The following is a 16110-nucleotide window of genomic DNA, read 5'->3' as shown; positions in this document are numbered from 1 at the left end:
GCGCGATATGGTCAAACAAGGAAGATTGTACGCATTATCTGTCTCATGGGTGCAAACTGTTGTTTAGGTTTTTCTTTCAGACTCTGGCCTCTTAATCCAGCAAGTAGTACACAGACATGAAGAGCGAGTTGAATACAATCAGATCCATCGATGGACATGCAATTCACGCAAGTAGATTGTTAATTCGATAACTCTTGCATGGCCCTTGTGGTGGTGGCCGACAGGATTCCATGGATCAGATTCATCACATGCCTTACCTAGCTCCAGTTGCCTCTTTATAAGTGTGTGCACCCGTCTCCTCAAACCATCCACCCAGCAACCTACATTGTGAGCTACACAGCCATCCACCTACGAGATAGCTTGGCTAGCCATGGGTATGGGTTCCAAGATGAAGCGTAGCAGCAGCAGCCTTGTTGTATCGTGTGTACTCCTCGGCCTAGCACTGCTCCTCGTCGGGGCGGCCGCCACCAGGAACAGCCCAAGCTCCTCCTGCAAAGCGCAGTGTAGCGGACGGGAGGACTACAAACCGTGCCACGTCGCGTGCCTTTGGGGCCTGCGTCTGGGAGAACCACCAAACTGCCACCTGCGCTGCCGCCACGTGAAATCCTACGACGCCTGTTTTGAACAGTGCAAAAAAGAACAAGAAGCAATAGGAGGAAGAGTTGCGCTACTGGTGGCGGCGGCAGAGGGGCAAAAGCAAGGACAAGAAGAAAGAGCAAAAGGAGCAGCTGGGCTCCTGGCGATGCCGACCGAGCGCGCTGAATGAGTTGAAGAAGAAGAGAAGAGGAGGCCAGAGGCCGACGCCATATGTATTATGTTTTTTCTGTTTTCCTATCTTACAGATGCTCTTATTTCTGGTGTGAGCCCGCAACCTTGTGCGTGTGCTGTACTCTAGATCGCCATGATGTGCTGCTAAAACACCATGAACCGCGGCGACTAAGGCCGCCATCATTTTCCCTTTCAGAATAAAAGGAGTTTTAGGTTTTACCCATGGATTGTTTACACAAACAAATTTCCTATCTTACCGATGCTCTTATTTCTTAATCAAGTAACCCATTGAACAGGGGGATTTATTAGGCGTGGAAAGAGGATGACTAAATTGTTAGGAAGTCCTTCACTTATCCAAAGAGGATGACAAAAATTTTGTTAATAGAAGCAAATTCAAAAAAAAGGTTCTGAGTCAAAATCTTTCTCAAATATGAGTTTGTATTCAAAAACTTGTGTATAACTAGTTAGCTACAGGATCAAGGGAGATCCAAAGAAAACCCTGGAATTGGAAGGTATGACTAGTGGATAGTGAGATGGAACCGCGAGGCAGGCCTAGAACTCCACAAAATTCTGCTTGTGTATAGAGATATATGTGCAACATTTCATTAAGAGATCCTTCTAACATATGAGTTGCATTAAAAAGATATTTCCGTGGAGTTGGCATACATGCAAACAGTGCATGTATTGTTGCCGTTTATAAAATTATTTATTACAAGATATTTCGTAGCTACAGTGCCTAATGTTACTTTTGAAGCAACTGGATAGTAATATACACGCATCTGCTGCATGGTGTCTCTCAAATAGAAGACCGAATCGTGCACGGCCATTAATTTCACGCACGCAAATGTCGGATCGGTGATACTTAGATCGACAGCTCTCTTTCATTTGGATCAGAATTATCAGGAACCTCTATCAATAGCTTAGCCAGCCAGCCTCTTGATATATGTCTGTGTGGCCGTCTCATCAATCCATCCATCCTGCGGTTTTTTTTTTTGAAAAACAGTTTGAACTTTATTAATTAGAGATAATGGTTACATCGTCTATCAGAAGAGTTACAAGAGTTTCCATGGGCTCCTCTATCCAATCCCTAGTCGTGGAACATTTTGCTAATCTAGCAAGCTCATGAGCTACTTTGTTCGCTTCTCTATTACAATGTTCAAAACTGGTTTGTGGAAAATCACAGGCCATAAAAAAAATCCTCAAAAATTGCCGCCGCTGCTCCCGCAGACTCTCCACCGTTCTTCATTGTGTCAATGACTTCCATATTATCTGAATTGATAATGAGACGATTGCCGCCCGTTTTTTGTGCCAGCAGTAAACCAAACCTGAGGGCTAACGCCTCCGCTGTCAGAGCATCCGCACAGTACTGAATCTTCCAATTACCACCTACTATGAAATTCCCTTCGTCATCTCTGATAACAGCACCCGCTGTGCCTCATAGTTAATCATGATCAAAAGAAGCATCCACATTCAATTTAACAAACCCCATTGGAGGTCTGCACCATCCTTCATTCTTTCTCTTTGCTCTAGGTGAGTGAGCATTTACATAATTCGCTGTTATAGCTCTAATCCCCAAGGAGGTTTGAGACGCCTCCTGAGACTTACCCTCATGAACTAGTTTCTGTCTATTCCACCATAAATACCAAGCAGCTATAGCGATTAGTTCCCCTGCATTCCGGGAGCCCAAGATAGGTAATTCATGATCAGGCATAAGGAGTAAGAATTCAAGGACTGTCTCTCCTGCACGGTCAATGACGCGGGCTTTTTTACCACTTCATACAACCCCAAATATTCCCACACTTCTTTTGCCTTCTGGCACAGAAATAATACATGTTTCCTGTCCTCTGGCCCATCCAAACATGCTGGACATATTGGTTGAGTTTTTATGTGTCTGTTGGCCAGTGTAACGCGACACGGTAGAGTCCCGTGGAGCGTATGCCAAATAAAAAATTTAACCTTCGCCGGACAAGCTAATTTCCAGATCTTACCCCAAATAGGATTGACCTTACTTCTACCCATGCCATCTGAGTATTCCAATTTCCTCCCATGCTGCTTTTTCCATTCCTCCACATACGCTGATCGTACAGTGTATAAACCATTTTTTGTATTAGCTCCAAGCAATAAAGTCCGACATATTATGCATAGGGATCGGGATCGCTAGGACTCTATAGGCATCAATTGGCCACAATGTTTGTCTCACCAAATCTTCATCCCAACAATTCGTGATTGTGTCAATAAGCTCAGAAACTTTCGTCAGGAGATTCCCCCTTCTTGGTGTAATAATTTTCCTATCTGCACAATTTGGGATCCATGCATCTCTCCATATGTCAATATTTTCTCCTGTTCCGACTCTCCATATATAGCCATTCCTGAGTGAAACCACTCCCGCCATAATGCTTTGCCACGTAAAAGAGGAGCCCTTTTTTAATACCGCGCTCATCAAATCGCCCTCCGGGAAATACTTTGCTCTTAGGATTGTTGCACATAAGGATTCAGGATTTTCCAAGAGGCGCCAAGCTTGTTTCGCTAGCAAAGCCAGGTTAAAACAGTGTACATCATGGAAACCCATTCCACCTAGGTCTTTTGGAACACACATCTTCCACCACGCCATCCAGTGCATCCTTTTCTGATTGTCCTCGTCACCCCACCAGAATTGCGACATTGCGTCTATGATTCCTTTGCAAAAAAATTTAGGAATTTTAAAGACGGACATTGCATATGTTGGGATAGCTTGAACAACAGACTTAAGCAAAATTTCCTTTCCACCAGCCGATAAGAACTTCTATTTCCATCCACTAATCTTCGTAATAATACGATCAATCAAGAACTGTAAACAATCGCTTTTGTCCATGCCCACATTGGCAGGTAGTCCCAAATATTTATCGTTAAGTGCCTCAGTCATAATATTTAGCCATCGCTAGTTTAATTTAGCTGCCAGCCAACGAGCCACCTAGCTAGCCATGGGTCTGGGTATGTGTTGTCGAAATATGAGATGGGCCTAGAGCCCATACGAAAATTTCATATTTAATCTCTAAGGGCCCATGTAGGTGGCATGACAAGGTGGTGGGAAGTTTAGTCCCGCCATGCTAGTGGAAAGAGAGTTGGAGTGGTTTATAAGGGATTCTCTCCCTCATGCTATTGGAGCTTGAGAAGAAAAGAAGCCCTCGCGCACTCCTCCTCGGCACGGCGCGGCGCGGCGCGGGTTGCGGGATTGAGCCGAGGTCACTCCTATGCGCTTCTTTTTGCCGGTCAGGAACGGATAGTCATTGACAAGTAGGGCCACGATCTGAGACATGGGATCATGGGCTACCGACTTGGACGTGGGTTCAGCCCACGCGCGGCCGCACATGTATATGTGGGGCGCTGCCAACCCTAGCCGCCGCGAAAATAGAACGCATCTCCGCCTCCACGCCCACGTCGTTTCTTTGCTGCTGCTGCCGCCGGCGACTCCATCCCGTTCACCGCGTACACGGTTGACGGGAGAGCAGGCCTCCGAAACCCCGCCTCTCCGGATCCTGTACGGGTGAGGGGCGATTAGGTTTTTGGGTAGCGACTACGCGACTGCTCGCTTCTGTTCATCTACGTCTGCATCACCTTCGTCATCACCATGTCGACCGATGCTGACCGTGCCGCTGCTGAGAAGGCCGAGGCCGACAAGAAGGCCACCGAGGATGCCGCGGCTACTGCCACCGTTACCGCCGCCGCGTGGCCGATTGGTGGGTATACATCGCTGATCCCTCTCGTATTTCTTTCTGTTGTAGCAGTACTAGCGATATGCGTTGATATTTCTACTATTTGCGTAGTACATGCTCTGTTAGATCAGTGGGTTATCAATGATGTTCATGTCATGCTCATGATTTATTCATGGATTAATTTAATCGAAAAGCTGCCTATCTTCTTATCATGTGTTCCGACAAGAAGAACAACGGTGGCGGCAGCATTGTTGTGTGGTTTGTAGTCCTAGGCCTAGCACTGCTCATTGGCGCTGCAGCGGCGAAGAGGAAGCAAGGGGGAACAACCGTCAACCTGCCCGGCTGGTACTGCGAGGAGAAGTGCCACGGCAAGCAGGACTACATATACTGCTACAGATGGTGCAGGGCGAGCCCCAGCCCCAGCAGCGGCGCCGCCCTACGTCTGGCATCCCATAGAGGAACAGGAGAGGAAGGGACAAGAGGAGGCGGCGGAGTTGGGCTCGTGGGGGAGGGTGTAGGGCGTGAAGAAGAGAGGAAGCAAGGGGACATTGTCGTCCATCCACCATGGTCTTGCGAACTCGAATGCGAAGACATAGTTGATCCAGACTTTGACCCTGACTCCTACATGCCTTGCGTCCGTGAATGCGACTTGGGGTTCAGGAATACCGTGCATCGGAGCGCAGAAGGAGAAGAAGAAAGAGAAGGAGGAGGAGCCGGTCTCCTGGCAATGCCGGCGGAGCATGCCGGCCGGGAAAAAGAAGAAGAAGAAGAAGGGAAGAATAAGAAACAGGACGCCGCCGTCAACCTGAGGTACAACCGAGAAGACTACTGCTACGACCTCTACATCCGCAAGAAGGGCCTGGAGTTCCCTAAATGCATGAAGTCATGCGTCGCTAAGGTTAATTAAGTTATCGACCTTCCTCAGGCCAGGCCATTGTTTTCATGTAAGGTCACTATTAGTATCTTGTTCCTTAGCCACGACTTGTTCATTATCTCGTTTTTCTTCTAATTTCAAGTGCAAGAAGCGCACAAAACCTCGTTTGTGTACTGCACCTATTATTGCTGGTGCATGGTATTATTTTGCGTTCGAAATAAAAGCAGTTGCACTTGTTTGTGTACCGCAACCCGTCAATCGATTTTCCTCTATATGTTTTTTTTGGCTTTTGTGCATGGTATTATTGCTGGTAGCTGAACCCTTTTTTATGCGTGTTAGCTCAACTTGTTCCTTTCTCTATAAAGCATGGCCCTGTCCTCTGTTCTCTAAAATGAAACATTTGGTATATGAAACATTAGTTTGCAACACAAGATCGATGGGATGGTGTCTCGGTGCCAGGCACCATTGTATGTTGCCTTGGGTGTGTGGTGTGTGTTTTTATCGGCTTCAGTTGTAATCGGTGATGTTTGCATTATAATATAAAGCGGGGGAAACCTTTTTCGTCATAATCACCGTAACACCAGGTACACTAGAAATAAAGTTAAAACTTTCTTGGCTAGAAATAAGGAGCACTACCGGAACAGGGCCATACCCCGACGGCCAAAACAATGCCGACGGCCGTCGTCGGCTTCCTGGGAGATATGCCGACAGCCTGGTTCTGGCCGTCGGCATACAAAGGCCGTCGGGTTACGCAGAGATAAGCCGACGGCACCCGTCGGCATAGAATGGCCGTCGGCCTAGCTACATATACGCCGACAGCTCCCGTCGGCTTACATAGGCCGTCGGCATACACGTGGGGCCCGGCCACCCCCTGGCTAACGGCGTCAGAGCTATGCCAACGGCCTAGACGGGGGGCCGTCGGCATAGGTCCGCAGGCCACGTCATTGATCCAGGCCGCACCATGCAGAGCCTATGCCGACGGCTGCCGTCGGCATATCTGCCACGTCAGTGATCCGCGGCACGCTGGTCGGATCTATGCCGACGGCTAGTTAGATTTTTTTCGGTACATATTTTTTAATTCTTTTTTATATATTATTATATCAACTAACATGTAACATGTTAAATATAAACATACATATGAATATATATGTAGTTTGTATTTTTTTCATATATTATGAATATATATATATATATATATATATATATATATATATAGTTTGTATTTTTTCGAGCACGTTAATAATGTGCGGTCATGTTTTTGTAAATATAGATCCTTATATTTTATTAAAATCAAAAACAGCTATGCCGACAGAAGTTTTGTGGCAGTTACAAACGCCCGGCACCCGTCTCCAGAGAGTGACCCCCCTCACATCCGCGGTGTGCCCCCCCCCTCATGGACGGCGCCGCCGCCGGCACCTGGAGGGGGGAAACGGACGCGTCGGGTCTACACGGAGTGGATGTAGCTGTGGTTTTGGCCCGGATGTTGCTCTCGGGTGTCCCTCTGGGCCGACCTAACACAACCGGGTGGAGAGGTCCACTGGTCAAAGCCCGTCCGTGGGAAGTCAAAAGGCTAGATCTCGTGGTCAACCGCTCCAGGATTAGGCGGGACGGGGGCCCTGGGGGGGTAGCAATGCCACCGGAGCGTCGTACCGGGCCCTCATACATGTGGGGTGGTGTTGTGGCATGTCCAAAGAGGCGGCACCTAGAGGGGGAAAACGGACGCATCGGGTCTACACGGAGGGGATGTAGCTGTCGGTTTGGCCCGGATGTTGCTCCCAGGTGTCCCTCTGAGCTGACCTGACACAACTGGGTGGAGAGGTCAACTGTTCAAAGCTCGTCAGTGGAAAGTCAATGGGCCTTGGTACAATTTAAGCCGCCCAAAAGAACTGGGTCTAAGTACAATTTAAATTCCTAGGTTCAACAAGTGTTTCAAGTAATTTGTATTACTGGTTTGAAAGTAATTTCCTTGGTTGAAAATACTTGGATCAGTGCTCAAGAATCAGTTCCTCAAAATAGCCAATCACGTGAAGAAATAGTGAATCAGGTTTCTGCCCCTTTTTGATATATGAGAAAAAGAAAATGGAAACGATTCATGTGAATCAGGTGAAACTAGTCAGGAGAATAACTAGTAATTCTAGTACTTTACCACTAAAGTTTTTTCTAGCGACTATTTTAACAATGCATCTACATCTCATAGTAAAATGCGACCATGCATACTCTGCAACTTTTACAATCTTGTAAGTGTGACCATAATACCAAGTACACTAGAAATAAAGTTAAAACTTAAAACTCCCACGCAAGAATACTCTTGGTTGGCTAGAAATAAGGAGGGAGTACCCATATGCCAAGAGGGAGTACCCACATGCCAGTTTGATCGCGAGCTGCTACATAAGATCCTGCTAATTTGACCCTCTGCGCGACATTGTCACTACTTTCGTCTAGCATAGGATATACACGATTACCATGACCATCCAAACGTGTCAAGTATGTCATATCATCAGCGTAGATGTGGTTTCTCTCCACGCTGCCAAGTCCAACTGCTGGCACATCAACCGCCCTGGACATTTTCCCCAAAAATAAGGCACAGTCTCCCAAGCTCATTACCTCCTCCCACTTACAAGCATACTTTGTCATCGATTCATCCGCCAGCACAAAAACCTTGAAGAAAGGCTCGCGGCTCTTGTTGTACAATGGCAATTTCCCTAGCACCATCGCTAGCTTGGCTCGCAGCTCAACAATGGTAGTTGACCATATGAAAGGTTCATTATCAATCTGGATACGCAACTCGACGTCAACAGCGACCAGAGGCCTGCCGTATTTGTTCACGCCTATATTGAATTTGATCAGGCCCATTGAGGCGGTGAGGCCATACAATCTTCCATTGTAGAATACGATGTCCTTAAGGATCTGCCCAATACACCTGCTTGTTGTCCATCTGTCGGCCAGACAACCAATCTTGCAGACGGCGATGCTACTTCGCAGGGGGATGGTGGCGAGGATGCAGTCACTTGACACGGGGGATTTCGAGAAGACAACCTTTGAGCCCGAGTAGACATTCCTCATGTTCTTTGCGTGGATGAGCAACTCAACACCGGAGAACACGTTCACATCGTCAAGCTGCTTGTCCTTCCTGAGAGCGGCGACCCAGCCGCCGTCGTATGCTCCCACTAGCCGCTTGCCAACGAGCACCTCGCTTTTCATCGGAATGCGCAGGACCCTGCCGTCCTCGGGGCAGTATGCACGCATTGTTTTGCAATCATCACCATGTAAGGAGGGGAAGATGAGCCAGGGCAGAGTGGGCGGTGCGGCGTGCCTAGCCGCGATGGCGACCGGTCGCCACGACCTACACACGACGGTGAAGCGTACGCGGTGGAGGAAGCTGCCGACGTTGAGGTAGACCACTTGAAGGAGATCGCTAGGGAGATCGGCCCACTGTACCGATGTCTCCATGGACGGCGTGTTATGTGTTTCGCTAGGTACTGCGCCGCCGAAGCCGCTGCGGGTCATCGATCCACCAATCGTTTTGGACCTGTTATTTCAGTTCGCCCTTACTTACGCAACACGTACATGCTTTATTGCCTGGCTGGAGTCCAACACGTATACCTATGGAGACCGACTTTATTAACAGGCGTAGTTTTTTTAGAATAACTAATAGGCGTAGCTCTCTTTCTTACATATGCTAGCCCCACGTAATATAAGCAAGACTAATTGTAGCTTGCAAAAAGAAAAACGGAAATGTTAACGCCCACACGTGTGGGAGTTCACCACCCTGTCCACACGCAAGCATCTTCGTTGGCTTCGGTACGCACGAATCTTGGAGCAAACAGGCCGGTTTTCTGCGCCACGTAGGACGAGTCTCGTGTGCGGTGTGCGAGTCTGTTCGCCCGCACGGTGGTTGCCATCCCGTGGTCAGCGGTTGCCACTAAGAGGCGTGCGGTCGAACTGCCATGCGCCCGCACGCCACGCTCCGACCGCGGTTGACGTCAAACACGTCGCACACCCCTCCACCATCTCCCTCACGGTTCCATTTACTCACCCGCGACGCATTTACTGGCACAACCCACTCGCACTTCAAACCACTGGAGGAGAAGGCGAGGGAAGAAGGCGACGGCAGAGGCGGAACAGGCGACGGTGTTCGCGGCCGTCGGTGGTGCTCGCCAGAGCGGAGCGGCTTCGCCGGAACCCGTGCGGGTTGAAGGTAATGCTCGCTTCATTTCTCGCAACCCCTCCCTGCATTTTTCCCCTTTCCCTCCCTGTTCGATTCCTAGATCGATTCCTAGAGATTCTAGCGATTCGGCGGTGCGCCGGCGTTCCCGCCGGCGCCGTAGTTGTGTGCTAGCCGTTTTTTGGTGGGACTGGGCAGTTTCGTCGCCGCCGCTGGGGCGGCATCGTCGGTGCGGTTATGCCTGTTCGGAGGCACGCACTAGTCTTGCGTATGGATTTGGGAGTTGTCCGCCGGGTTGTTTTGATGCGCATTGGTTCGAAATTTGGGTTTGCAGTCAGTTCGTGCGAGAATTTTGAGGGTGATTTTGAAGTCGAAGTAGTTGCCATTGAAACCTAGATCTAGTTAGATTGGTTTTGAAACTGTTGAATGAGGCGAACTTGGCAGTATGACTGAACGTGAACAAATGTGTGGCAACTAAACTCTCTGAACAAATGTGGTAGTTGCCACAAACGTGTTTTCCTTTGCGGCAACAGATTTCTGAAAACTAGATGATACCCCCCGCGTTGCTGCGGGAATTGTTAGTCTTACTCACATGATAATACATAAATTGAATACCTTTACTTGCATATTAGATATTTGATATTAATATGAATATTCCGCAATGTACATAGTCGTGAGTATTGTTATAAAGGGTGAAAAATGGGAATTACGCGATCCAATTTTTTTGTACTAAATAGTCATCTGACATACATAATATCATATCACTTACACGAATTTTAGTGTATACAAACACATAAAGTACTGGGATTCCAAAATGAAAAAAAATCCTATGACGTCATTTTAAGACAATTGTTGTGTGTACTATGTGGGTCTTCTGTTGTAAATCAAACTTCATATCTACATACTGCACATACTTAAATCTGCACAAGAATGAACACTGACGTCGAATATTAGCCATTGTAGTAGCTACATTTGAGTGATGGGCTCGAATATCGAAATAAAAAATCAATTATGATATTCGCAGCAAAGAATAGCCATACTTTTCTCTTCTTTGAGCGAGTGCCAAGACCTTTATCTCAAAGCAATGGGCTGAAATAGCGTGCTGACTTATACATAGATAACCACCAATAGCCAAATTACCATGCTACATATGGAATTCGTTTGCAACAAACATAAATTACACATGATAATTTATAAGATGCATTAAGAAAATGAAAACAAAGAATGACAATTTGATGGTTTTCGTCCACTGATATACTATCAAGAATGAGATGAATATATTCTTTACTCTCACTACGTGATATTATCCCTACAACCCGAAAGCAAAAAAATGAGAATACATGGTCGACGTTGATGCATGTTCATATTTGACAAAGCAAAGGGACATTATGGGATAAAATAAATATAGCAGATCCACTACTCTCAAGAAAATTGAGGAAAATGACCATCTCCTATCATCACCAAACCTTGTCAAAAATATAAGTATAGTCGTGTAGAGAAACAATCCCTCTGATTGCAGATGACCAGATCATTGATCTTGGTCAGGTGATGCATACCTTGAATCTGTAACTTGTGACAGGTAGAAGTAACAGAGAAGTAAGCAAACACTTCATATTCATCAGCAGCCTCGTAAATTTTGGGCGGAACATCCATACATCGAGATAAAAAAAAGGTAATAGATGAACAGCATCCTGATGACCAAATTCCTATGGCGAGTCGGGGTGTAGCCACCAATTTAATGTTGGGTAAATACTACCAAACACAGCATAGACACCAATCGCAAGAGTCACCGATCCAGATAGTATGCAAGGGTTCACTTCCATATTTTTGAAACCATGCAGGCAAAAGAAACTCCAAATCTGGCTTCCCAACTTCTAGATAGATTGCCCCCACCTTCCACCTGAGCCATGGCGAGATGATGGCACCGATGTGGGCTTGTCTACACAGTACCTGTGACACAAAAGAATAGGTAATCCCAGATTCCTTTTACTTCTAATGCGGTGCAACAGTGCCTACTAATGAATCAATCAAGCAACGCATGTGGTCGAGCCGTGGATCTGTGCTTCGACGATTTGATTGGCTATGTAGGTAAAGCTAGCTATCTGGATTGAAGCTGCTGACCTTGTCGAGCATGACATAGAACATGTCCTTGAGCCTCTTTGCTCCGGCGCGTCCATGGCCTGGATCTGCGGCGACGTCGACGGTGACGAGACCTCGCGGCCGGCCTCGTCGTCCTGCTGTGCATGTAGCAGATTGGTGCCCTTGGTGTTGATGTCGACGGAGAGGCTACCAAAGTAGCGTGAGATGGCGGAAGAGATGGTATCCCGGTCGCCGCTCCGGATTATACATAGGGAAAACTGGGATTGATGGGCTCAACAAAATCGAGGGGGAGACGGATCGGTCTCTCTTCCCGTGCAGCGGTCGGTCTCTCTTCCCCTGCTGGTAATGGATCGCTGACGTGGTCACTGAGGAACCCTAAAGATTTCGTTTTTTCGTCAGCTAAAATATTTTGTCAGTCAGTTTCTCAAAAAAAATGTTAGAGGAGGTGGGCTTGAGTGGGATTGCATGAGGTGTGACGTGGCTAGATGTCATTGAATGCTGATGTGTCTATGCTGCATGTTGAGATAAATCAAGTAGTGGGGGTGAACTTCTTAAGTATATAGGATGACTGTCATAGTTGCCACATTCAAGCTTTCACATAGGGCAACTAATTTTATTGAATGACTATGATAGTTGCCACGCACACGCTCTTCCATGTGGAAAACTGAATTTTGCTGAATTTATATGATAGTAATCACAAACATGCTTTCTGAATGTGGCAACTATGGCAGTATGACTGAACGTGAACAAATGTGTGGCAACTAAACTCTCTGAACAAATGTGGTAGTTGCCACAAACGTGTTTTCCTTTGCGGCAACAGATTTCTGAAAATGACTGTCATAGTTGCCACATTCAAGCTTTCACATAGGGCAACTAATTTTATTGAATGACTACGATGGTTGCCACACACACGCTCTTCCATGTGGCAAACTGAATTTGTGCTGAATTTATATGATAGTAACCACAAACATGCTTTTTTATTGTGAGATCTAATTTTTTCTGAATTATTTGTGATAGTTTCCACACTTTGATAGTTGCCACAATCGGTAGTCAATGCATTTTTGGCATCCAGCAGCACTGGACTGAACTAATGTGCACATCGAGTGTGCGTGTTTGCCACTTGGATTGTATAATCATGTGGCAAATAGAATGTGAACACAATGTCTGTTGCCACAATGCAGATATGATAGTGTGGCAAACTGGCTGCATAATATGGCAACCACATTTGCGTACAAATTGTGCCAGATGCCATATCATGTCTGTTGCAGCACAGCCAATAAACACGGTGAGCAGGTGGCGTGCGCATGCAGGATCCGGCTTGCCTGCTTCCTCCCCGTGCTCCCATCCGTGCTCCCACTTCATCCTACGACTGTCTATTTTCCTTTTTCCTTTCTAATCTAATCATCTCCCTCCCTGATTTTAAGGGGGTGGGGCCGGGCCTTATTTTGTTTCAATCAAATCAAGCCACGTATGCGGGAGCACGGATGGACGCACGCGGAGGGAGCAGGCAAGTCTCGTCCGCGCATGCAGCTGATCCATGTATTGTCTTAAATTGCGCGATATGGTCAAACAAGGAAGATTGTACGCATTATCTGTCTCATGGGTGCAAACTGTTGTTTAGGTTTTTCTTTCAGACTCTGGCCTCTTAATCCAGCAAGTAGTACACAGACATGAAGAGCGAGTTGAATACAATCAGATCCATCGATGGACATGCAATTCACGCAAGTAGATTGTTAATTCGATAACTCTTGCGTGGCCCTTGTGGTGGTGGCCGACAGGATTCCATGGATCAGATTCATCACATGCCTTACCTAGCTCCAGTTGCCTCTTTATAAGTGTGTGCACCCGTCTCCTCAAACCATCCACCCAGCAACCTACATTGTTAGCTACACAGCCATCCACCTACGAGATAGCTTGGCTAGCCATGGGTATGGGTTCCAAGATGAAGCGTAGCAGCAGCAGCCTTGTTGTATCTTGTGTACTCCTCGGCCTAGCACTGCTCCTCGTCGGGGCGGCCGCCACCAGGAACAGCCCAAGCTCCTCCTGCAAAGCGCAGTGTAGCGGATGGGAGGACTACAAACCGTGCCACGTCGCGTGCCTTTGGGGCCTGCGTCTGGGAGAACCACCAAACTGCCACCTGCGCTGCCGCCACGCGAAATCCTACGACGCCTGTTTCGAACAGTGCAAAAAAGAACAAGAAGCAATAGGAGGAAGAGTTGCGCTACTGGTGGCGGCGGCAGAGGGGCAAAAGCAAGGACAAGAAGAAAGAGCAAAAGGAGCAGCTGGGCTCCTGGCGATGCCGACCGAGCGCGCTGAATGAGGAGAAGAAGAAGAGAAGAGGAGGCCAGAGGCCGACGCCATATGTACTATGTTTTTTCTGTTTTCCTATCTTACAGATGCTCTTATTTCTGGTGTGAGCCCGCAACCTTGTGCGTGTGCTGTACTCTAGATCGCCATGATGTGCTGCTAAAACACCATGAACCGCGGCGACTAAGGCCGCCATCATTTTCCCTTTCAGAATAAAAGGAGTTTTAGGTTTTACCCATGGATTGTTTACACAAATAAATTTCCTATCTTACCGATGCTCTTATTTCTTAATCAAGTAACCCATTGAATAGGGGGATTTATTAGGCGTGGAAAGAGGATGACTAAATTGTTAGGAAGTCCTTCACTTATCCAAAGAGGATGACAAAAATTTTGTTAATAGAAGCAAATTCAAAAAAAAGGTTCTGAGTCAAAATCTTTCTCAAATATGAGTTTGTATTCAAAAACTTGTGTATAACTAGTTAGCTACAGGATCAAGGGAGATCCAAAGAAAACCCTGGAATTGGAAGGTATGACTAGTGGATAGTGAGATGGAACCGCGAGGCAGGCCTAGAACTCCACAAAATTCTGCTTGTGTATAGAGATATATGTGCAACATTTCATTAAGAGATCCTTCTAACATATGAGTTGCATTAAAAAGATATTTCCGTGGAGTTGGCATACATGCAAACAGTGCATGTATTGTTGCCGTTTATAAAATTATTTATTACAAGATATTTCGTAGCTACAGTGCCTAATGTTACTTTTGAAGCAATTGGATAGTAATATACACGCATCTGCTGCATGGTGTCTCTCAAATAGAAGACCGAATCGTGCACGGCCATTAATTTCACGCACGCAAATGTCGGATCGGTGGTACTTAGATCGACAGCTCTCTTTCATTTGGATCAGAATTATCAGGAACCTCTATCAATAGCTTAGCCAGCCAGCCTCTTGATATATGTCTGTGTGGCCGTCTCATCAATCCATCCATCCTGCGGTTTTTTTTTTTTGAAAAACAGTTTGAACTTTATTAATTAGAGATAATGGTTACATCGTCTATCAGAAGAGTTACAAGAGTTTCCATGGGCTCCTCTATCCAATCCCTAGTCGTGGAACATTTTGCTAATCTAGCAAGCTCATGAGCTACTTTGTTCACTTCTCTATTACAATGTTCAAAACTGGTTTGTGGAAAATCACAGGCCATAAAAAAAATCCTAAAAAATTGCCGCCGCTGCTCCCGCAGACTCTCCACCGTTCTTCATTGTGTCAATGACTTCCATATTATCTAAATTGATAATGAGACGATTGCAGCCCGTTTTTTGTGCCAGCAGTAAACCAAACCTGAGGGCTAACGCCTCCGCTGTCAGAGCATCCGCACAGTACTGAATCTTCCAATTACCACCTACTATGAAATTCCCTTTGTCATCTCTGATAACAGCACCCGCTGTGCCTCATAGTTAATCATGATCAAAAGAAGCATCCACATTCAATTTAACAAACCCCATTGGAGGTCTGCACCATCCTTCATTCTTTCTCTTTGCTCTAGGTGAGTGAGCATTTACATAATTCGCTGTTATAGCTCTAATCCCCAAGGAGGTTTGAGACGCCTCCTGATACTTACCCTCATGAACTAGTTTCCGTCTATTCCACCATAAATACCAAGCAGCTATAGCGATTAGTTCCCCTGCATTCCGGGAGCCCAAGATAGGTAATTCATGATCAGGCATAAGGAGTAAGAATTCAAGGACTGTCTCTCCTGCACGGTCAATGACGCGGGCTTTTTTACCACTTCATACAACCCCAAATATTCCCACACTTCTTTTGCCTTCTGGCACAGAAATAATACATGTTTCCTGTCCTCTGGCCCATCCAAACATGCTGGACATATTGGTTGAGTTTTTATGTGTCTGTTGGCCAGTGTAACGCGACACGGTAGAGTCCCGTGGAGCGTATGCCAAATAAAAAATTTAACCTTCGCCGGACAAGCTAATTTCCAGATCTTACCCCAAATAGGATTGACCTTACTTCTACCCATGCCATCTGAGTATTCCAATTTCCTCCCATGCTGCTTTTTCCATTCCTCCACATACGCTGATCGTACAGTGTATAAACCATTTTTTGTATTAGCTCCAAGCAATAAAGTCCGACATATTATGCATAGGGATCGGGATCGCTAGGACTCTATAGGCATCAATTGGCCACAA

At 46.5% G+C, this 16110-nt stretch overlaps 1 protein-coding gene across 1 annotated transcript in view; it reads right to left on the bottom strand.

Moving 5' to 3' along the window:
• Window positions 1-7394: 7394 nt before the first annotated feature.
• Window positions 7395-16110, bottom strand: part of LOC123133095 (uncharacterized) — a 9433-nt gene continuing 717 nt past the window's right edge. The window contains exon 2 of the mRNA XM_044552635.1: window positions 7395-8162. Within this exon, the coding sequence (XP_044408570.1) occupies window positions 7651-8162 (512 nt within the window). The 3' untranslated portion in view covers window positions 7395-7650. The remainder of the gene's footprint in view (window positions 8163-16110) is intronic.

This window comes from Triticum aestivum, chromosome 6B (assembly GCF_018294505.1).
Source record: "Triticum aestivum cultivar Chinese Spring chromosome 6B, IWGSC CS RefSeq v2.1, whole genome shotgun sequence".
Classification (NCBI taxonomy): domain Eukaryota; kingdom Viridiplantae; phylum Streptophyta; class Magnoliopsida; order Poales; family Poaceae; genus Triticum; species Triticum aestivum.
This window is presented reverse-complemented; position numbering and strand designations above follow the sequence as displayed.